General features: G+C 47.6%; 1 protein-coding gene across 1 annotated transcript in view; it reads right to left on the reverse strand.

Moving 5' to 3' along the window:
• The window catches only part of LOC122941547 (plasmanylethanolamine desaturase-like), a 29,910-nt gene extending 22,166 nt beyond the window's left edge, over positions 1-7,744 (reverse strand). The window contains exons 1-2 of the mRNA XM_044298871.1: positions 7,571-7,744; positions 1,987-2,106 (exon numbers count right to left, since the gene is read on the reverse strand). Coding sequence (XP_044154806.1) covers positions 1,987-2,106; positions 7,571-7,733 — 283 coding nt within the window. The 5' untranslated portion in view covers positions 7,734-7,744. The remainder of the gene's footprint in view (positions 1-1,986; positions 2,107-7,570) is intronic.
• Between the last annotated feature and the right edge of the window lie 16,525 nt (positions 7,745-24,269).

A 24,269-nucleotide genomic window follows, 5' to 3' on the forward strand; every position in this document is an offset into this window, starting at 1 on the left:
AGGGCAGCCCCTGGAAATCTGTATCATAGGTCAGAAGAAGGAGGTCCACATGATCTGCCATTTACACGTAAATCAGCTGAACCTACGTTAGCCATTTCATTTTTATGGAGGTGTCTTGTCCCTCCCCCTTATGCAAGATGTATGGGCTCCTTTACACTGTAACATGAGCCCCTTTTGTTGCTTCTGACTGACCTTGAGGGCTCAATAAAGAGGACCTGTCATCTGCTGTACCTCCCTCGCTTGGCACGTCTACACTGAGACTTCCTTGTTCCCGAAACATCGATATCAAATATGCAGCTTCACAGCAGTGAAGTTCACCAAGTGCCAATGACCGCCCCAGCCACATTTGCTTAAGGGGCGCCAGAAGTAACAACCCTGATATTTTAGGAGCGGGGCTTCAGAGGAAGAAAACACGACCAGAAGACTCAGTGGAGCTGCAGAGAGTAAGGAGAGGTAGATATGTCTAGAACATATGACCACCCACAATCAGCGGTCAGTTTAGGGGTACAGATGTATGATCAGTAGTATGGATTTATTGAGGCATCTCATAAGCTTTGTTTCACGTCACAGACCTCTGGCATGTTGAAGGAGGTACTGAGCTCGGCCGCTCCCAGAGTGACACATGTCTCATCACGTAGACAATGCTATTATTGTCTTGGTTACTTAGTGACCAGGTGACATTTCTCAGGTATGTTCTAAATAATGAGATAATGTGAGGAATGTATTGCACTTGTAGACTCGTGAATGGTCAGAATCTAGAGATGAAGAGCTCAATGACTGTCCCCTCTCCTACAGGTCCACATACGTGTTAGAAACAGAACAGTCTGGGGAACACAGAAAGCCCAAAACTAGGCATTCACCTCCTCCCCACGCATCACAGAAAACAGGACTCCTCGTTTTTCCGCTATAACAACTTATCTAAGTATCTGATCAGTGGGGGTCTGACCTCTGGGGTCTCCACTGATGACAAGAACACATTGCACCCCCTCAGTGAAAGGATTGATGGACATACACGCACACTGCTGTGGACAGCACCTCTGGCAGACCCATAGAGATGAACAGAGCCGCATTGTGAACGCATGACCATCGCCCCATTTACCGAGGAACTCTGAGTCCCCCGTTCCTGTGGGGGTTCCAGAGGATGGATCCACACTGATCGGATATTTATGACTGCCAATCACATGAATAGGTGAGTAGTTGTTACAGTGGGACTTCAGTATCTTATCAGTGGGGGTACGACACCCAGGATTCCTGCCGATCAGCTGTTAAGCCACCGGGGCTCCCATGTGCCGACACGTTCATAGGTCACATGGCCTAGGCGCAGCTCAGCCCCATTGCAGTACCAAGGACAACCACTATACAATGTACAATGCTGTGCATAGGGTCCCTTCACACGTCCTTAAGTGTTTTGCGGATCCGCAAAACACAGACACCGGCAATGTGCATTTCGCAATTCACGGACCGCACATCGCCGGCACTATAATAGAAAATGCCTAATCTTGTCCGCAATTGCGGACAAGAATAGGATATGTTCTATTTTTTTGTGGAAACGGAAGCACCGATGCGGAAGTGCGGATCCGCAAATGCGGATGCGGACAGCACATTCCGGCCCCATTGAAAAGGAATAGTTCTGCACCCGTTTCGCAAAATTGCGGAACGGATGCGGACCCATTTTGCGGATGTGTGAATGGACCCTTAGTAAGCCGCGGTGCTCATCGGAGTGCCGTTGCCTTCTCAAACAGCTAATCGCTGGGGGTCCTGAGTGTCAGACCCCACCGATCAGATGCTGATTACCTATCTGCTTCAATAAAGGTGTGTATGGATAACATTTCTTTTCATAGTCCCCCATGGTCCTAAAATCTTCATTGGGGGGCAAGATCTCCCTTGTGTCACCACTGAAGCACTGTATGCAAGGATGTGATGTTTGGGGGTGCACATACTTTTAGCTATACAATCTTTGATGGTGTCTTGATCAGCCTCACTTACCGACGCTGAAGACAATGCTGGCCGTGTGCTCAATGCTGAAATAACGGACCAAATTGCAGAAATTGAAGAACATCAGAAGGAAGCAAAGGATGACGGAGACCCATTCTTGTAGCCTCTTCCCTGCGGAGAAAGAACAAACCCACCGGTTATAGCATGCTGTCACCCCCTGAAGGTTATGTAGCAAAACTCTGGCAGCCGAGTGTGAAATGAAAGCCCCGAACCTCAGATAGAAACAGCAAACGCTGTGATTTCATCCAGGATAAAAGGGCATCTTACATCTGCCGCCTGGACCATGGAGGCACACTTAGTATTCTTTCCAGGGCCTTAAGTTCCCAGTCCGCCCCCTGGCCTGCTAGTTATATATAATATTGCCCATACATGTATGTAATATCTATAGCAAGGACGCTGCAGAACCCAGGTGCACACCCTCTACAGGTCACAGATACCACCCATCTCAACATGGTCTGGAACATGCAGAAACCCCCTGAGAGTTCCTGGGGAAACCCTGTGGTCACCTCCCCCTCAATATGGGAAAAGGAAGGGGACGGAGACTACACATTGCCATCATCAGTGCAGACATCAGGCCCTTATCAAGTCACTCATACATTTGAGGGATATCTGCAGCTCACAGACAAGTGGGAGTCACCCCCCAAACCTCCGGTCAGTTGATGTCTGCGGCCAAGGTTAGGTATGCCATGAAAGTCTGGGGTTCAATCAGCCTGAGATTCGGGGTACCTGGAAGGAAAGAGATCGTTTGGCTTGCCCGTTAGGATCTTAAGAACAGCAAGGGTCCCATCTACCAGACCCCCACACCTCGCTTCCTTAGGATCAGTCATACAGGGTTCACTGTCCGTTTAGTGACATTTGGGGACTTCCGTTGTATGCGACGCCCTGCACCACTTCCTGCTCAGTGCTTCACCTCTGGGGTCTGTTCACATTATCTATAATATTCTGCAGAAAGACATTTTCTCTGAAGTAAGAAAAAACACTGCTGGGGACCCCGACACCGGACCTGGTCTCTGCACCCCTGGCAGGTAACCCATCTCTCCTTGCTGCTGTGCAGTTGCAGTACAATTTGGTGCCGCGATGTACAGATGAGATATAGGTGGGGCAAGAGGGACCATACTGGTAAATACAGAAGTACGGTGTAATGCTCCTATGGCAAGCCTGGGACTTGTAGTTCTGCTGCAGTCACAGGGCCGAGCAGTCATGAGAAGTTGTGATATCACCTTATTTTCCAGCCCAATGCGGTCACTGTCACCTTGAGATGACCACCAAAAGAATGTGGCCTAAATCAGCCATGTACACCCTCTGCAGACAATCTCTGCTGGGAACCACCAACATTAACCCTGTTTTTCCCTGAAGTGACATCACTGCAGAAGAATCCTCAGTAGTAGGGCTCATTCAGACGGCCGTATGCTATCCGCAAAAATGCGGATCCGTTTTTTTGCGGATTAGATGCTGACCTATTCACTTCTATGTGGCCCTTATCTATTCCAAGGTTCCGCAAAATAAATGAAACATGTCCTATACTTGTCCGTGAAAATCAGGACATGGCCCTATTGAAGTCTATGGGTCAGCAAAAATACTGAATGCTATCCGTTTTTTTGCGGATCCGCAAAAAAACGGATAGCATTCAGTATTTTTGCGGACAGCATACGGCCGTCTGAATGAGCCCGTAAGCAGAGTTATGTGCCATTCTGTGTGTCAGTCTTCACTGTGGCCCTGGCATTCTATTCATGAAGGTGGTCAGGATGAACAGATAAAAGGCAATGCAGGGAATTGTGGGGGTGACTAAACTATTCTATACTATATAATGAATGATTCTCTGCAGCGTGGCATAGCCTCTCAATATGCCTCCTGGTTCCTGGTAAAGAAGACATACCCAACCTGTAAACCTGAATATGCAGAGCTCGGGGGCTCCCGGCCTCCTCAGTGTGCCCAATGACCCTGGCAAAATAGGCGGGCAACGGCACGACTAGCAATTCCATAATGGTCACCCCAGGCAATCACTCTGCACCAGAACAGACAGCACTGCAAGGAACTACAATTCCATCATCTCCCCAATAAACCCTCCTATGGAGTTTGCTTACCGGTTACACAAGGCAGCAGCAATTCACATGGAAGGAACTGATGCTCAGATACAAATCTGCTGCGTGTGAATTCCTCCTTCTAGACTATATTACCAGCACTGGAGGATTGCTACACAAGTCACATACAGATTCCCTGTCAATCCAGACTACAAACAATGCTGCTGTCCCCCCTCCAAAGCCAAAAAAGCAACCGTAGAAGAGACCGGTAGGCTATTACTAGGTCTGCATACTGTCCGGTCAGCTCAGACCGCTGCTCTGTCTACTCCCTGTGCTTTACACTGCAGCTCTGCTTATCCGGGCTGGCTGATGTGTGGAACACGATTACCCTGCCAGAAACCACCACCATTGCTGAACCCTGACGCTGGGATGCATTTGTTACCCGAGCTGGAATAATCAGGAATATTCAATGCCAAGCGGTCCTGCCACAACACGCCAACAGGGCGGCACTCACTTCACAATCTGTGGGTATACGGATGGTAGAACATCAGCCCTCTCTCCCGCCACCAGTATCACCCCCCACTGACTATATCTCCTGCTCGGCTTCTATAACCAGATGTGAATGATTCATTCATCTGAAAACCACTCATTACTGGATCCAACTCGCCTGCTGCAGCAGCTCTTCTCTATATACAGTCATCACTGGAGCGGACTCTGCCATTTAACCCCTCGCCTGCTGCAACAGCTCTTTTCTATATACAGTCATCACTGGAGCGGACCCAGACATTTAACCCCTCGCCTGCTGCAGCAGCTCTTTTCTATATACAGTCATCACTGGAGCAGACTATGCCATTTAACCCCTCGCCTGCTGCAGCAGCTCCTCACTATATACAATCATTACAGGAGCCGACTGTTTAAGCCCAATGGATGTGGTACAGTCACTGAACCCCTATCCTGCTGCAGCAGCTCTTCACTAAACTGAGGCATTACTGGAGTGGACCCAGTCACTTAACCCCTTGCTTGCTCAAGAAGTTCTCTTCTACATTCAGTCCGGGCCCATCACTTAGGCTAGGGCTACACAACAACATTTGTCACAAGACATTTTGTCGCGACAATGTTTTTATAATGATAGTCTATGGTGTCGCACTGCGACAGTCGCAAAAAATCCATTTAAAATGTTTTTTTCAGCGACTGCCGCGTCACAGTATGTCGCACGTTGCAGTGCGACACCATAGACTATCTTTACAAAATTTGTTGCGTGACATTGGCACGACACATGTTGCAGAGTAGTTGTGCCCTATGTGTCGCACGACACGTCGCTGTGTAGCCCTAGCCTTCACCACCACCTGCTGCAGCAGCGCTTTACTATACAGTCATTAATGGGCCCAGCTGCATCACTTAACCCCTCGCCTGCGCAGCATCAGTTCTTCTATATATACAGTCATTACTGGATCTGACTCCATCACTTAAGTCTTAACCCCTCGCCTGATGCAGCGGATCTTTACAATACCCCGTCATTAATATCTCTGGCTCCAGCATTTAACCCCTCACCTGCTGCAGGAGTACTTCACTATATGTAGTCAGATGAGAAGCCACAAAGCACAGGGTCACCATAAGCTGAATTAGCCCCTGATTAGCACAGTATTTCCTGGCACCAGTATAGACACACAAGGAAGATTTAAAGGTGACTTGAGACAACTTGTTTAATGCTCTGGATTTGAAGTTCTTGAAAGTCAGCCATGTGTACCCTGTGCAAAAGTCTGTGCACCCAGGTGACAGACATCTTGTTCTGTATTAAGCCACTGAGTCTATATGAGGCTCCTCAGGCAAGGGCAGCCTCACGGGTCTCTTTCCTGTATCCAGGACGTTCACAAACAACCTGCGGCTCCAAGAAACAAACCAGGACGCTGCACTACAGAGGGCTCCTCCTGCGTGAAGGAAATGTGGAGGAGACTTCACCGCAGAACCTGTCACCTACTTATCAGCTCCCTCGAAGTAGAAGGCACTCTGTATACTGCATATACACGCCTGCTACACGTATGGGTCAGCTCTGAAGCAAATGGCAACACTGAGCACTTCGGGCACGTTCACACATATTCTCTGCTGAAGTCAGCGTGCAAGAAAAAGAACGGACATTATTAAGAATGGCGGAAATTCCAGATCCCCCACACGCAGACCAGAAGCAGGACAGACTGCAAACCCAAAGCAGATTTAATTGGCCTTACAGTTGTTTCAACTTTCACAAAGTTGCACATGAAACCTAAAATGAATTCCCATTACTTATGTTCTGCTCACAAGTTACAACTCTAGTTACATCCAAAGCTGCAGTCACAACCAGGCTGCTTTATCACAGAACAATGGACTGTGGGAGGTCAGAGGACAATTCTCGTCAGACGTCTTAGGTCACACTACCATGTGGGGTTCAAGTAAAGTGCTATCTGAGTCTAAGGTCAAGAGACTGACCTGTTACTGCAGTTCTGGATGTGACTAGAGAAGAAGACGTAACTAAATACAGAAAAGTATTTCTACAGTCATGTTATCTGGAGATATAAAGGGCACCTGTCAGCAGATTTGTACCTATGAGACCGGCTGACCTGTTACATGTGCGCTTGGCCGCTGAAGGCATCTGTGATGGTCCCATGATCATGTGTCCGCATTGCTGAGAAAAATAATGTTTTAATATATACAAATGAGCCTCTAGGAGCAAAAATCTCATTTTTCTCAGCAATGCGGGCACATATGAACATGGGACCAATACAGATGCCATCAGCTGCCAATGCACATGTAGCAGGTCAGCCAGTGTCCTAGGTACAAGTCTGCTGACAGATGCCCTTTAACCTGCAAAACGCTGTAAACTAAAGACAGGGCAATGACTATGTGGAAAGCACTGGAGAGTTCATGAAAAGTTCTGCAATCTCTGCTTGCTGTCATAATCGAGTGACCTTCCCTGCTTACTTTCAGTGAATGAGGTGTCCCTCTCCAATAATGTGACCATTAGGAGCTCTGCACTTGTGCCCATCACATTACCAGGACTGATTACTCCTGGGAGTATACACTGAAGGTTCCAACCTAATGACAGCAAGCAGAGATACTGAAAACAGGAAGGCATTGACACAGGAAGTAGATTGGATGACTGTAGAACTGTTCAATAACATGTTTGGTTTCATTTTTATGAGGGGGCACAGCCATGATTAGGGATGGTTTTGGGGTTGGGGTGGTCAGCCCTGACCAGGGGCTGAGGAAGGACCCACAGCCATGTCTGGGGGATGGCAGCAGCGGTCATATCACGCATGACAAGAACCCTGTTGCTATAGAAACCGTCATCAGCTCCTGTGGCGGTCAGTGACAGGGAATGCTGAGAGGAGGTTCTGCAGCAGCCCTATACTACGTGTTCTGGGGTGACAGTGGCCTCTGGGGACAGTTACACGTAGATAACCCCGCGACTGGGGTGACAGTGTAAGGGCATGAGGCGAGGACAAGGCTCCCCTACATGTGAGCGGCCCCCGGGTGTGTCCTCCGCCCCCCCAATAAGCTAACGTCCGTCAGCTGCTCACCTGGTGAGTAAAGTTCCGCAAGCTCCCTTGCCCCAGCGTGCTGCGACCCCCACCTCAGGGGTTCCGGCCGCTCCGGCTGCCCGCTCTCCAGCAGCTCTCCCTTCTCGGCCATCTGGCAGAGCCGGGGGTCACTGTCGGCTCCTCCGTACGCCGTCCTCGCCATGTTCCCAGCCAGCCAATCACAGGGGCCGCAGTCAACCGCTCGGCTACGGATTGGAGGCAGCAGAAGAGGGGCGGGAAGTTCTGTCCAATTGGGAAGAAAGAACGTGAACGTACGGCCAATCAGACTGCTCCCACGCAAGGTATAAGCATGTGACATCTGACCAATGGGAGGGCAGCGAGGTCCTGAGGAAGGGTGGTGGCGCAGTTAATGCCTCAGTGGGCGGCAGCCCGTGTGCAGATTGGAGGGCTGCTCTACCTCAATGTGCTCGGAGACACGTCCTCTCCTGAAGCCGACACCCCACAGTCCTGCCCAGTGTGGCGGATGATGTCGCGCCCTGCACAGCGCTGTACTCTGTAGGAGGACGGGGTTTGTTACAGTGTATCAGTCTGCAATTGTTTAGGCCAGAAAGATACAATGGTAACAAACTCTCAGCAGTGTGCACAGACCTAAGAGCAAGTTCCAGCGGCCGAATGTAAACAGCAATGCCTCCATTCACTGACAGCAAGCTAATATCTCGGAAGATGGCAGAGATTTGGACCACTGCTTGCTGTAACGGGGGATCATCATTTACCTCCGTTTAAAAAGTCAGCCCCCAGGAGCCCAGAGACCTGATTAAATGCAGTCAGTGCCCTAATGCGAGCAGCCTCTGTGGTATCTAGAGTGGCAGCGGTACCGCACCCGGGTCATAACCGTTACCTCCATACCGGGCCATCTGTGCCAACAGCGGAAGGATTTGTCCAGGGGTGTAGGCGGTAGATGCAGGCAAAGCGGCTGCTTTGGGGCTGGAACTCACAAGGGGCCCCTAAGGAAGAGAACTGAAAGATTATATTGTCAGGGCCCCTCAACAGTATTATACAGTGACGCTGTAGGAAACAGATGGAGCGGCTGAAGGGCCTCGTCTGAGAGAGCGATCTCGACTAGTCACAGGAGTGGGGGTTGCATGTGAGTTGGGGGCTATCAAAAATTTGCTATGGGGCCCAGTCATTTCTACTTACGTCACTGGGATTGTCTCTGAGCGTCTCCACATAAGCGTTTTGGGCGGATTTGTCATGGATCTGCAAAAACGGATCAGTAACAATAATACAACCGCATGCATCCGTCATGAACGGATCAGTTTTTTTTATCTGTAACATAGCCAAGATGGATCGGTCATGAACTCCATTGAAAGTCAGTGGGAGACGGATCCGTTTTCTATTGTGTCCGAGAAAAGGGATCAGTCCCTGTTGACTTACATTGTGTCCCAGGACGGATCCGTTTGGCTCACTTTCGTCAAGCGGACAGCAAAACGCTGCATGCAGCATTTTGGTGTCCGCCTCCAGAGCGGAATGGTGACTGATCGGAGGCGAACTGATGCATTCGGAGCGGATCCTTTTCCATTCAGAATGCATTAGGGCAAAACTGATCCGTTTTGGACCGCTTGTGGGAGCCCTGAACGGGTCTCACATACGGAAGGCCAAAACGCCAGTGTGAAAGTAGCCTTAGTTGCCTATAACAGCCAATCGGATTCTACCTTTCATCTTCCAAAGGAGCTCTGAAAAATGAAAGGTGGAATCTGATTGGTTGCTATGGGCAACTAAGCCAGTTCTACTTTACACCAGTTAGGCTCCATTCACACGTCCGTGATGTGTTGCGGACCCGCAAATTGCGGGTCTGCAACACACCAGCCCGGCACCCCCATAGAAATGCCTATTCTTGTCCGCAAGCTGCAGACAAGAATAGGACATGTTCTATCTTTTGCGGAGCTGCGGACACTGTGTGCTGTCCGCATCCATTCCGTCCCCATAGAGAATGAATGGGTCCGCACCCTTTCCGCAAAATTGCGGAAATGATGCGGACACGTTCTGCGGACGTGTGAATGGAGCCTTAGATAAATCTCTCCCATGGTCTCTAGGCAAGGGGATTTGGAGAGGGTAGATGTATCAAAGTGGTATGGCAGAACGTAGAAACGTTTCAACTTTTTAGCACAAGCCCCATTTTATACCAAAATTTGCGATTTATTTATTTAGTTATTTTCCTGTGTGGGTTCGAAAGGGGACAGTGTTTGTAGGGCATTTTATCATTTCCTGTTGGCCAACATGTAACATCTAGCCTCAGCATTTCTTGTTCCTAAAAGCAATACTCCAGAGCAGCACTCACTATTTTGCTAGTAGAGTTGCTATGTACATAAATTACTTCTCTTGTACTAAGCCTTAAAGGGGTTGTCCAGGTTCAGAGCTGAACCTGGACATCCCTCCATTTTCACCCCGGCAGCCCCCCTGACATGAGCATCGGAGCAGTTCATGCTCCGATGCTCTCCTTTGCCCTGCGCTAAATCGCGCAGGGCAAAGGCATTTTTCTGAGTTCCGGTGACGTACCGGGCTCTCTATGGGGCTTACAGGAACCCCGGTGACGTCACCGGCACTGATGGGCGGGATTTGGCTCTGCCCTAGCCAGTAAAACGGCTAGGGCAGAGCTAAAGCCCGCCCCTCAGAGCCGGTGACGTCACCGAACACACTGCTGGGCGGAAGTTACCGCCCGGCAGTGTGTTATTGTAAGCACAAGAGCCTGTGCCCTGCGCGATCTAGCGCAGGGCACGGGAGCGCATCGGAGCATGAGATGCTCCGATGCTAGGCTCAGGAGGGCTGCCGGGGTGAAAATAAGGGTATGTCCGGGTTCAGCTCTGAACCCGGACAACCCCTTTAAAGGCTATGTACAGTCGTGGCCAAAAGTTTTGAGAATGACACAAATATTAGTTTTCACAAAGTTTGCTGCTAAACTGCTTTTAGAGCTTTGTTTCAGTTGTTTCTGTGATGTAGTGAAATATAATTACACGCATTTCATACGTTTCAAAGGCTTTTATCGACAATTACATGACATTTATGCAAAGAGTCAGTATTTGCAGTGTTGGCCCTTCTTTTTCAGGACCTCTGCAATTCGACTGGGCATGCTCTCAATCAACTTCTGGGCCAATTCCTGACTGATAGCAACACATTCTTTCATAATTACTTCTTGGAGTTTGTCAGAATTAGTGGGTTTTTGTTTGTCCACCCGCCTCTTGAGGATTGACCACAAGTTCTCAATGGGATTAAGATTTGGGGAGTTTCCAGGCCATGGACCCAATATGTCAACGTTTTAGGTCCCCGAGCCACTTAGTTATCACTTTTGCCTTATGGCACGGTGCTCCATCGTGCTGGAAAATGCATTGTTCTTCACCAAACTGTTGTTGGATTGTTGGAAGAAGTTGCTGTTGGAGGGTGTTTTGGCACCATTCTTTATTCATGGCTGTGTTTTTGGGCAAAATTATGAGTGAGCCCACTCCCTTGGATGAGAAGCAACCCCACACATGAATGGTCTCAGGAAATACTGATTAAGGATATTGATATACCTGCTTCCACCAAATATCGATTGAGGCCTGTGATATACCTGCTTCCACCAAATATTGATTGAGGCCTGTGAGATACCTGCTTCCACCAAATATTGATTAAGGGGTTTGATATACCTGCTTCCACAAAATACTGATTAAGAGCTTTAATATACCTGTTTCCACCAAATATTGACTCAGGCCTGCGATATACCTGCTTCCACAAAATACTGATAAGGGGATTGATATACCTGTTTCCACCGAATATTGGTTAAGGCCTGCGATATACCTGCTTCCACAAACACTGCTCTTTTCTAGGGACTTCAGCACCCGCTTCCGCTTCTGCACCCTCTTTATCCTCTGTATCTGCACCCTTCTCACTCTCTGCTGTGTGCACCCCCAAAGACACCACCACTATAGCCCCTCCACTCGAATCAGAGGAATTATTTTCCCATCCATTCCAAGACCTTACCGATGCGCAGCCATTCTTGACATCGGATGAAGAAGAGAAGGTAGCAATGGCCGCCACCCAGCGGTCTGACGACAGTACCCAGATGTCCCGGCCTATGGTGTGTTTAGTGACATTTTCCTTCATTTGGTTGCCCGTGACTACGTTTGGTGTTGTATGCATGTGGTGGCAGTGTCTCAGCCTTCTGGCTGATCCCCAGGACATGGTTGCCCGCGGCAACAGGTGAAGTGTGTGCTTATTTGTATAATTCCCCTTTAAGTGGCTGTCTTCCCTTGCCTTGTGTTGGAAGGGTTAACTTCCTTCCTAGTGTGTGGGTGTGGCTACATGGGCTATTTAGCCTCTGCTGTGATCAGTAGTCTGAGGGGTACTTCAGCCATGGCTAGTTGGAGTCATCTTCCTGTGATATACCATCTGCCAGTGGGGGCCACCCTTGTGGTCATAGGTTCATGTATGGTGTTATGAAGATGTTTCTTTGGTCTCTTTATTTATTGCAGCTTATGGTTTCCTGGGTTCCAGTGTGGTGTGTGCTGTGTCCTTTGTGTTGTTGTGGACAGCAGCACTTGTACATGGGTTCCAGGTTGTGTGTCTGTGGCAGGTAGGTGTGGTACTAGTTCACTTACCTGCCATTGCCATATGTCTGTTTATGTTTCCCCTTTCTTTATATAGCTTGGCCATTGAGACTCCTGTTCGTCCATATCTAGGAGGAACAGGTAGTCTTACCCTGCTCCTCTTTTATCAGGGTCGCAGATTCTTAAACACCAACTAGGCAGGATTGTAAAGTTACCTTATACTCTGCCGGACCCTCGAACAAGACAAATGCCAGACAGCGAGGAACAGACTACTTGTAAGAAAAATCTCTTACCTCAGCGCTGATTTTCGTCTGTTTTTTCCTGTATGGCATGTCCAGGCATTGGGGGTCTCAGCAGGAAGGGCTTAGTCGTGCCCCACATTGGATGCCAAGTTCCTGTTGGGGCAAAGACCCTGATGTCGGATGAGCGGTGGACTCCGAATTAGAAGATGTGTGAGTACTCAGAGAAAAACTAACAACACAGGCGCAATGCTGTGTATCAAGTTGTTCTAACTTTATTGAAAGGAGGCAAAGGTTATATAGCATTTTTCTGGATCATTTTCCACAATCTAAAATGAGCATCTCTTGGCTATACACCCGGAGCATCTCCTTAATCTTAAGTGTGGGTGTTAGTCACGGACTCGTCATGCTAATGATTGTAAAAATTCCTTACTAGGAAAAGGTTGGAGGGAGCTAGGCGTGACCTTGAGGTTATAGTAACCTTACACAGAAAAGTTCATCGTTTATAACATAAAATGGCAGTAGTAAGCACTTGATGGAATCTCAACCCTCACAATAAGGCTACATGCACACGACCGTATTTTGTTTCAGTGTCCGATCCTTTTTTTTTTTTTTGCGGATAGGATGCGGACCCATTCATTTCAATGGGTCCGCAAAAAACACGGACAGCACACTGTGTGCTGTCCGCATCAGTATGTCCGTTCTGTTGCTCCGCTAAAAAAATAGTGCATGTCCTATTTTTTTCTAGTTTGCGGACAAGGATAGGCATTATTACAATGGATCCGCTAAAAAAACAGATCCGCAAAAAGAAAACGGATGCCATACGTAACATCATCCGTTTTTTTTTGCGGATCCACAATTTGCGGACCGCAAAACACATACGGTCGTGTGCATGTAGCCTAAAGAGAACCCAGGCAGAGAGTCTGGGCCTGAGAGCTGGATTATATCACTGGTGCTTGTGAGTAACTTGCTGTCGTGAGCTTCAGTGCTGACAGTACCGTACCTAGGACAGTTAGTGAAACACTGTTTAGTTAGTGCTGTCAGAGCTAATTCTCCCATATGGTGGAGGATGCGGGCACAGTCTTAAAGAGACATACACTGCATTAAGAGACGTTGCTGCATAGCGTTAAAAATGGATGAGCTACTCAAACAATTGTTACAGGCTAATGCTAGCCTCCAGCAGGCCACTGCCAACCAAATACAGTTCAGCGCATCCCTGCAAGAAGCCAGCGCAACCCAGTGACGGGTACATGAGGAAGCCATGCGTGCCCAGGCAGAAACCAATTCCTTGCTAGTGGAATCCAACAGACTGGCCTTAAAGGAACAGCAGCAGATTAACCGGCAGCTGCAGGAGCAAATACAGAGAGAGGCCAGAGGCCTCAAGGGCTGCTTCTAACGGTTTTGTGCTGCAGTACAGACCTCCTTGCAGAAGACCCCCACTGATGACATCAAGGCTTACCTCATGGTGTTTGAGCGAGTGGCAGAGCGGGAGAAGTTACTTGCAGACCAGTGGGCGATGATGTGGATCCTTTCCTAACTGGAGAATCCCAAAAGTCGTACTTTGACCTGAACGAGCAGGATGCCAAGGACTAGGCTAAGTTAAAGGGTGAAATCCTTGCCCGTCTGGGGGTCAACTTGAATGTCCGTGCGCAACGGGTGCACAATTGGACTTTTGCAGAGCACCTACCTGCTCGGTCGCAGATATATGACGTTATTCACCTGGTGCGAAAGTGGCTACAACCAGATGAGTCAACCCCTGCACAGATCGTGGAGAGAGTGGTGCTAGACAAGTACATCCGTTCCTTACCTCCTAGGATACAGCGATGGGTCTGTCTTGGAGACCTGCCACGGGCGCCTTCCCTAGGGCCCTCTATATCGTGTCCCAGGTTTAGTAGGAATGCCGAGTGTTGGATACAACTGGACCCCAGGCTTTGGCTCCAAAGCAATAAATAGGGGGAATGATTGAGGGATTTGAGATAAAGTTCAATGGTGGCTTTACTTGAATAAACGTTTCTCCAAACAGTTTCAGGCTTTGTCTTGGTTCCAGCAGGCTTTAGCATTAAACTGGCAGGCAAACTCAACTCTGCTATATCTGTCTCTCACTCTGCTGTACTGACAAGCTTACTTGGTGTTTTTGTTTCCTCTTTATGCTGCACTTCACTCTTGTAGTCAGACTTATGTTCAGCCAAAAAGTAGGTTAGAAACCTGGCAGCTCCAACATGGAGTTTCAACCAGAACAAACCAGAACTACCCCACCTCCTTCTGGTAGCAAGCAGGACTGGCCCACTTCTGCCCAAAGGGGGGATAACGGAATGGTAAGTTCCATTCTCTCTAAGGATAGCTCTGCCATTTACGCTGCCACCTGCTGGTGAATCAGGCACATTACATGTAATAAACAGTTACATAAGATTAGGGCTGAAACGATTACTCGATTGAATTGGGTAATTCGAAACAAAAAAATAATCGATGCAAATTTTTTGCATCGAGGATTCGTTTGTGTCATGTGACCACGGAACGGGAGTAAAACGCTTGCTATTACTTACATGGAGGGGCTGATCTTGATGGCACTGGGGGACATGGAGGGGTTGATCTGATGGCACTGGGGGACATGGAGGGGCTGATCTCATGGCACTGGGGGACATAGAGGGGCTGATCTGATGACACTGGGGGACATGGAAGGGCTGATCTGATGGCACTGAGGGACATGGAGGGGCTGATTTCATGGCACTGGGGGACATGGTAACTGATGGCATGGAGGGGCTGATGGCACTGGGGGAGTGGAGCTGAAGGCACTGGGGGAACAGAGCTGATGGCACTAGGGTGGGGGGAGCTGATGGCACTGGGGGAACTGATGCACTTGGGCTGATCGCACAGGGGGAACTAAGGGTGTTGGGGACTGATGGCAGGGGGTCTGATGAGTTTTTTTATAAAGGAAAACAGTCTATTAATTTTTTCTTATTAGATTACTCGATTAATTGTAAAAAATAATCAATAGAATAATCGATTACTAAAATAATTGTTTACTGCAGCAAGATTATGAATGCACATTGTGGAGGACCTGGAAAGACATGCATAAGATAACATTTTATTAGCCCATTAGAGATATTAGCAGGGTGCAATACATCAACTGTAACACCACTCATGTGGTGTATTGTATTTCATGCACTCTCTGTTCCCCCCCAGTATATTGGTTGCACCACCAATGGTCTTAGGTTAGACTGTGCAGGTACATTTCTGACATACCTCATTCACATGCCAGGAATGTGTCTGCAGTTAGCCTGCATTTTTCAGTGGTGCATGGTGGCAACACAGAGGGTTTAACAGTGCAAGGCCTGGAAAGGTTTACTCCACCACCTAGGGGTGGTAATTACAAGAAGAAGCTTTTGAATAGTGAGTCCTTTTGGATTTTTAAAATTTGGTCCACTACACCAAGTGGACTCAATCGGAAACATGACCTGATATTACACTATTGAATTTTTGATCCATGACTTGTGTGTGTTCTCTTGTTTCAATCAAACATGCTTTTTAGCACATGCTGTCAATTTTATTTGAAGGAGGGGCCTGTAGTTAGTGTGTCATGAGTAAGGATTGCTATTGTCTCTGATCCGAAACATGTAGACTGGATTGTAACTGGCTTTTATCTGCACTGAAAAATAAAGGTAACATTTTAACCGAGCTGGACCTTTTTCTCTTTTTACTCAGGGTGCAGTAGTGGTAACACCACTCTGGGGTGTTACATACCCCCTTACTTAAAACCAAGCCGTCCTCGAGAATTAGAGTGCTGATTTAGACTATATACTATTACTGACTGATATAACAACGGCTATCACTATATCTCTCCCGTATGAGTAGGGTGTCTATTTACGGTTTCCCTCTCTTTATAAACCAGAGAACCAAAAAGTCTGTGCCAAGCGATCATTCCTGACTTTCTTTTGTGTGTACTAGATCCTAGTACCAAAGAAAGCGCAGGGGTGTCTTCACTCTGTAATCCCACCACTATGCAATGAAAGCCTGCAAATAGAAGGGTGGCTTCATCCTGTATTCCCTTCCAAACAACAAGACCTAATTAAGCTTTACGCTTTGTCACCTTTATGTCTGAACTGGTAGCTTTTCACACATTTTTCCTAAGACAGTGCAGAGTACCTTAAGGCACTTAGGAACATATTTTTTTTTTTTAGCAGTAGGGTTACCCTTTAAAGATGTTAAGACTGCTTGCGACTCTACCACTTGGTCCACCCTGTGTAGCAACAGCACATGAACCCAAAGACACAGGACATACTGGCTCCTTCCCCTTCCAAGTCTGTGGAGAGAAAAAGGTTAAGGGCATATGCAAATCAGACAATATAATACCTAGGCTTTCTAAACTAATACAAGGGAAAGTGGGACCATTAATACTTTTGATTCCTCAGAGGCAGTCCGTATGAGCAATGGAGTAAGGATACTAACTATCTGAGTAACAGCCCAAAGTCCAAGGTGCAAAAGAGGTCACATTGTAGTACCCATAAAAGAGTACATACAATGGGCAAAATACTTGAAAGTTGCAAAAACTTTAAAACTTTGGTGTAAAAATATAGTGCAATAAATGTCACACTAAAAATCACAAAGAGCTCAGGTACACGTTTCAGTCCTTTCTTTGGGTCCTGGCTTGTAACGCTACAAAACTGGAACACAGTGCAAAAACAAAAATTTATTGTAATCCACATGAGGTATTAGGTAATTCCCACAGTGGGTAGTTTTCATCATACGCACGAGGTCTCCTCCGGGAGGGGTTAAAGTATTCTTCCTGGGTCCCATATATGAGGGCACAAAAGTCCTTTTTTAAGCTGTGTGACACCCTCATCACTGTGTCGGCTAGCAGTGGTGCTCTCTGCAGCTGCAACTCCAGCAGAAACTTCATCTGTGATCTCCTAATTGCCTTCTGTGGCAGAATTTAGAACTGTAGGATCACCCTCTTCTGGAGGATTTTCTGTAAGCCTTGGCCTTTTCCTGGTAGGTGACATATTCTCCGGACAACAGTAAAGGATAGACTCTTGGTCTTTCATAGCCAAGAGCTTCAGATTCGGTGGCTAGCAGTGGTGCTCTCTGCAGCTGCAACTCCAGCAGAAACTTCATCTGTGATCTCCTAGTTGCCTTCTGTGGCAGAATTTAGAACTGTAGGATCACCCTCTTCTGGAGGATTTTCTGTAAGCCTTGGCCTTTTCCTGGTAGGTGACATATTCTTCGGACAACATTAAAGGATAGACTCTTGGTCTTTCATAGCCAAGAGCTTAAGATTCGGTGGTGGTTCCGGAGTGCATAGACCAGTATCAGTGGACTCCTCCTTTTTCTTGCGCACATCGGGGCGGTGGTCACATCTGGTGGGCTCAGGTGGTGCTTCGACTTTATTTGGAGGCTCAGGGGCACCAGGAGTAGCTATGCTGGCACTGATCACCTGTAGACTTTGCAGAGGCACTAGTGGTGCAGGGTTATCACCCTTGCCAAATTGAGTCTCCAGGGGGGTAGGAGTACAAATGACCGGCACCAGGACTTGATTCGGTGGCCGGGGGAGCCACTGTGGTGTATTTAATACAGGAGACAGTATTGCGGTCTCCCATCCTATATGGTATCCACACAGGATTAAATCTTTAGCAGGGTACACATTGGGCGGACAAAGTTACATGCCACTCAGACTTCCACCCATCTTAACCAGTGGTAGAGCCCAGAATTCTAGATGAATCATTCTCTTCCCTCTCTAGTGCCGGACTTCGCAGTCAGACATAGTTCTTGGTACAGTGTACCAGACTAGAGGGGTGAGTGTCAGCTAAAATGCAATTTAAGCGCACGTTGCTATGGTTAACGGCAGCAGAATTGGTGCGTGGCTTCTTTAAGTGTCCAGACCTTGAGATGAAGTTCACTGGCGGATTTACTTGAATAAATGTTTCTCCAAACAGTTTCAGGCTTTGTTTTGGTTCCAGCAGGCTTTAGCATTAAACTGGCAGGCACACTCAACTCTGCTATATCTTTCTTTCACTCTGCTGTACTGACAATCTTACTTGGTGTCTTTGTTACCTCTTTATGCTGCACTTCACTCTTGTAGTCAGACTTATGTTCAGCCAAAAAGTAGGTTAGAATCCTGGCAGCTCCAACATGGAGTCTCAACCAGAACAAACCAGAACTGCCCCACTTCCTTCTGGTAGCAAGCAGGACTGGCCCACTTCTTCCTAAAGGGGGAGAATGGAATTGTAAATTCCATTCTCTCTAAGGATAACTCTGCCATTTACGCTGCCACCTGATGGTAAATCAGGCACATTACATGTGGAGGACCTTGAAAGTCATACATAAGATGACATTGTATTAGCCCATTAGAGATAGTAGCAGGTTGCAGTAGTGGTAACACCACTCTGGGGTGTTACAGACCCAACAGATGCTAATCAGCTGGTCAACCTGGTTAAAAGATACAGAGCGACTGAGGATCTACTCCAAGAAGTGCCTCCTGGACAAACTAACCTTCGGAACAGCAAAACCCCCGGATCGCCCGGTAAGACTGTTCCTTTTCCTAAAGGGGTAAAGTACCGTTAAGGGAGGTGGCTCAGAGGGGGAACTGCTAACTGGAGTTCCAGAGGGACCCAGAAGTCCAGACCAGGTTCTCAATTTGGGGACCAGGGCCGCATACAGTGTTGGCGGTGTCGTGGACATGGTCATATTGCTGCAAGCTGTCCCATGACTACTGAGCCTATGGAGTTTGATACAGCCAGACGACTATCTTTGTTTGCACGTCCTGTTTGTTCTGCTGAGACTATTTCTGAGACTGAACACCAAATGCGTGCAATAAAAGTAAATGGATGTACTGTTAATGCTCTAATGGACTCTGGAAGTTTCGTTACCCTGGTGCATGCCAGTCTGGTAGACCCGGGGGCATTCAGAGGACATTGCATTGGGGTCTTATGTATTCATGGCGACACTAAAGAATATCCCGCAGCCTTGGTCACACTAGATACTGCATGTGGGACTGCCTATCATGAAGTGGACGTGGTCAAGTCTCTGATGCACAATATGATCCTGGGAGAGACTTTCCATTGTTCTAGAACAGGTGTGGCCAACCTGTGGCTCTTGAGCCGCATTCGGCTCTTTGCTTTTTCAAGTGCGGCTCTAGCTGTGGCGCAGGGAAGTAGTCAAGCCGGTTCACTCTCCACCCCATGCTCAGATCTCTTCTCCTGATCGGGCACTGTTGCTAATTTGCAGCTCCAGCTCACTCTCCACTGCGTCCTGATGCACACAGTGTGAGAACGTAGTACGTGGAGAAACTCACTATGAACTGACATTGTGCTCATCAGGTCACAGTGGAGAGCGTGTCAGACCTGCAGTGTAGCAGGTGCCCGAGCAGGAGCCCAGTGCCTGATTAGGAGAGGAAAGAGATTTTTTTAAATTATAGAACTGAGCATGGGGGTCTGATCTAAGCATGGGAGGTTCTGATCTGAGCATGGGGGGTGTCCTGATCTGGGCAATGGGGGTCTGATCTGAGCAACAGGGGTCTGATCTGAGCATGAGGGTTCAGATTTGAGCATGGAGGGCAGATCTGAGCATGGGGGGTTTTGTTTGAGCATGGGTTGCTCAGGTCTGAGTGTAACATCCCGGAGTTATGTTACTAAACTCTTTTACCGTGCTACAACCTGTTAAGTGTATCTGTACTGTCATCTTGTGCAATTTAACATCACATCCTCAATAATGTGCATTTTCTAAGCCTGTTACATGTAATTGCTGTAATTTCCATGTACACCAGCAGGTGGCAGCAATGTTTAGCAGGACCTTAGTGACAGTTTAGCATAAGGAAGTTATAGTGTGTGTGCCAGCCACCCCGGCTAGGGCTGTGCTGGTGTCACCACCAGACATCTGAGAAGCTCTGACAGATGTTCTTCAGAACCTCCTGCTTGAGGTTCCTTTTGTTTTGCTTTCGTTTTCTCATCTTGTTAGCCTCTCTCAGCTGTCATGTAGTTGTACTGATTGCATCCCTTTAAATCCCTTCTCATACTGCATCACTTTGCGGTTTATACAACTTCCTGGAGTGTGCTGATGCTAGAAGCTGTTACTACTGCATCCACAAGATAAGTCTGTTTTCTTTATTTCTGTTTGCCTGTGGGCTTGATCCTAGGTGACCCTGACTCCCTCCGTATTAAGTGTAGGAAGCCGGTGGTCGTGTCCCCTCACTATTATAGTGTGTTAAGGTGCATGCAGTCGAGGAACGAGGATATGCAATTTTCTACCATTGAGATTTTTGCATAGGCTGAACAGTAAGGGAGAGAGCTAGGGCTCTTACAGGGCTTACCCTCCTGTTCCTTAGTTTTGGATCAAGTCAGTCGGATCTTCATTTGTGTCTACTAGTTTTCTGTACACCTTCCATGACAGCTGGTAGGCAGGGCCGGTGCAAGGATTTTTACCAACACAAGCGACGCTACATTTTGGCGCCAAACTCCCCCCCCAGGCTCACCTGGCCCTAGTCCCTTCTGTGTGTGGTCCTGGTATCTTCTTTATCTTCTCTCTGCTTAAGACAATCGCTGGTTTGATGACCATATTTTTCGCCCTATAAGACGAACCGGCCCATAAGACACACCTAGGTTTTAGAGGAGGATAGTAAGAAAAAAATATATTCCATTACGCCTCAGGTCAGACCAGCAATCAGACCCCCAATGTTAATCAGACCTCAGATCAGAGCCCCAATGCCTCAGATAAGCCCCCCCATGTCAGCCATCATGCCCCCATGACAGCCATCAGCCCCCCATGTCACATTTCTCCCCCTCAAGGCCTCCATGTTAACACCTGAGTGGGGCTGTGACTGTCTGACTCCTGCTGCTGGCTGCGTCTTCAGTCTGGCTGACGGCTGTGTCTGTTAGTCAGACGAGACACAAGTTATGGTACGTTCACTCTTGCCATATCGATTGCCACTCAGCTTTCCCAGGAACAGATATGCCTAGGGGATGGCTCAATAGAATGAGAATAGAAGCAGAATAAAACAAATCAAGGAATCATTGTCATCTTCCTGTCTATTCTGAATCTTGAGAAGATGGCCGAGATGAGTTTCTCCGGGGTTGTATAGACCTCTAGCTGCCATCATAGACGCTCAGTATGATGATGTTTGCTGATGACACTTATAAATGGACATTAGTGATCTCACCTTCCTCCCCTGTAAGTATTATCATTCATCCCACAACTCTGAATGCTTCCATATCTGCCTCTCCACACGGAGCGTGACTCAGGCGGTCGAACCTTTCCCCTTACTTTAATTCCATTAATAAAGTACTAACCACACCATGGGGCTGATGCAACAGATCATGAATATTCTCATCCCTATTACAGGAAGATGAAATATTACATATTAATTTACAGCAATGAACTGAGAAAGCAACATTGCAACCATTATATCTCTACTCTTGACTCCTTTGGTGTATGAAATAAGGGGCCACAAGGGACGCAACACGTGGCCTACTGTATAGCGTTTTCACATGCAGACCCCTCACAGTCACTAATTATCTGATGGGACCTTAAATGCATTACTGGGATTCTCCCCTGCAGGTGATGACTTACTGCAGTACTCAGCTCAGCTGCTTTCTTAATGAACCCAGGACAGTGAGCGCAAACACAACACAGACACAGTCAGCTCGCCTCACCTCTAGTCCCTGCTCCCGCCGCGCTGGTGTAAAAAAAAAACAGTCCAGCAAAATCTGCCTTCCAAAAACCGTATGGCATTCCTTTCCTTCTGCGCCCTGCCGTGTGCCCGTACAGCAGTTTACGACCACATATGGGGTGTTTCTGTAAACGACAGAATCGGGGCCATAAATAATGAGTTTTGTTTGGCTGTTAACCCTTGGTTTGTAAAAGTATAAAAAAAATATTAAAATGGAAAATCTGCCAAAAAAGTGAAATTTTGAAATTGTATCTCTATTTTCCATTAATTCTTTTGGAACACCTAAAGGGTTAACAACGTTTGTAAAATCAGTTTTGAATACCTTGAGGGGTTTAGTTTCTTAGATGGGGTCACTTTTATCGAGTTACTACTCTAGGGGTGCATCAGGGGGGCTTCAAATGGGACATGGTGTAAAAAAAAAACAGTCCAGCAAAACCTGCCTTCCAGAAACCGGATGGCATTGCTTTCCTTCTGCGCCCTGCCGTGTGCCCGTACAGCTGTTTACCACCCCATATGGGGTGTTTTTGTAAACTACTGAATCAGGGCCATAAATATTGAGTCTGGTTTGGCTGTTAACCCTTGCTTTGTAACTGAAAAAAATTAATAAAATGGAAAATCTGCCAAAAAAGTGAAATTTTGAAATTATATCTCTATTTTCCATTAATTCACAAAGTTTATAAAATCAGTTTTGAATACCTTGAGGGGTGTAGTTTCCAGAATGGGGTCATTTGTGGGTGGTTTCTGTTATATCAGCCTCACAAAGTCACGAACTGGTCCCTAAAAATTGGGTTTTTGAAAATTTCAGAAAAATTTCAAGATTTGCTTCCAAACTTCTAAGCCTTGTAACATCACCAAAATATAAAATATCATTCCCAAAATGATGCAAACATGAAGTAGACATATGGGGAATGTAAAGTAATAACTATGTTTGGAGGTATTACTATGAATTATAGAAGTAGAGAAATTGAAACTTGGAAATTAGCAATTTATTTCAAATTTTTGTTAAAATTGGTATTTTTTTATAAATAAAAATGATTTTTTTTTTTACTTCATTTTACCAGTGTCATGAAGTACAATATGTGTCGAAAAAAAAACAATCTCACAACGGCCTGGATAAGTCAAAGCTTTTTAAAGTTATGAGCACTTAAAGTGACACTGGTCAGATTTTCAAAAAATGGCCTGGTCCTTAAGGTGAAATAAGGCTGTATCCCTAAGGGGTTAAAGAGGAACCCCCTGGCGAGAAACGTGTCTCTCCAATGATACGCAGCACTGCCACTACAGCTGCGGCCACCCGGTCTGCAAGTCCGGAGGCAGGAGATACCTTCCAACAACAAGCCAAGATGGTCACCACGCTCCAGCCCGCTCCTGCGGAAGCAGATGTCGCCCCTCTCCAGACACAGGAGAAGATGACTGCGCCAATCCTCTTACCAGCTGCCCCAGCGACTGATGTCCCGGATCAGAAGCAAGCCGCGATTCCTGCAGAGCGGACTACAATTTCAGCAACAGCCACGATGACGTCACCTACAATGGAGGTCCCCGCGCACCACCAGGAGGCATCGAAACCGGCCGCCCAGCCGCAAAATCAGGTAGGTGCAGACGCGATCCCTGAGGCCCAGGCCCAGGCCCGGTCCGTAGCTGCCCCTGCACCGCTCCCTGTGGGTCCCGATACCCCTAATAGGTCCAAGCCTGCTCCGCTAAGCACACCTACTGGTGTGGCGGAGGCAGCCGGGGCTCCCACTCTGCCGCCCAGAATAGAAAGCCCCAGGCCAAGCCACTTTTACCTGGAGGTCCCACTAGAGATAACCAGCCTCACTACCAAGGCAGTACCAGGAACTGCCACAAGAGGTCAGTGGAGCTCCATCACAGCAGCTGCAGCCACCTACATCATGCCTCTAACTACTGCCATAATAGAGTCAGAGAAGGACTGCCTTGTGGACATTGTCATTGCCCCTAGAGATTTTCAACCGCTGCAACAACAGCGAAGAAGACTCCCAGTCCCTTTTGTAGGCAGCAGCAGGACATCTGCCAGGCGGATTTTACCACAGTTGCCCCTGACTACTGGAATAGCAGAGCCAGAAAAGAGCCAGTCTGTGACTATTATCACTGCCACTACAGAAATCTCTGGGCCTACTGCTACTACTGCTACTGTACAGCCTGAACCCATCAAACAGGAGCACTGCCCTGATGTGTGTGAGGAGAAGGAGGAATCCCCTGATACTGCTCCATGTACTCCGGAACCACCACAGAATCCAGAGCTTTAT

This window comes from Bufo gargarizans, chromosome 6, assembly GCF_014858855.1.
Source record: "Bufo gargarizans isolate SCDJY-AF-19 chromosome 6, ASM1485885v1, whole genome shotgun sequence".
In the NCBI taxonomy this organism is placed as follows: domain Eukaryota; kingdom Metazoa; phylum Chordata; class Amphibia; order Anura; family Bufonidae; genus Bufo; species Bufo gargarizans.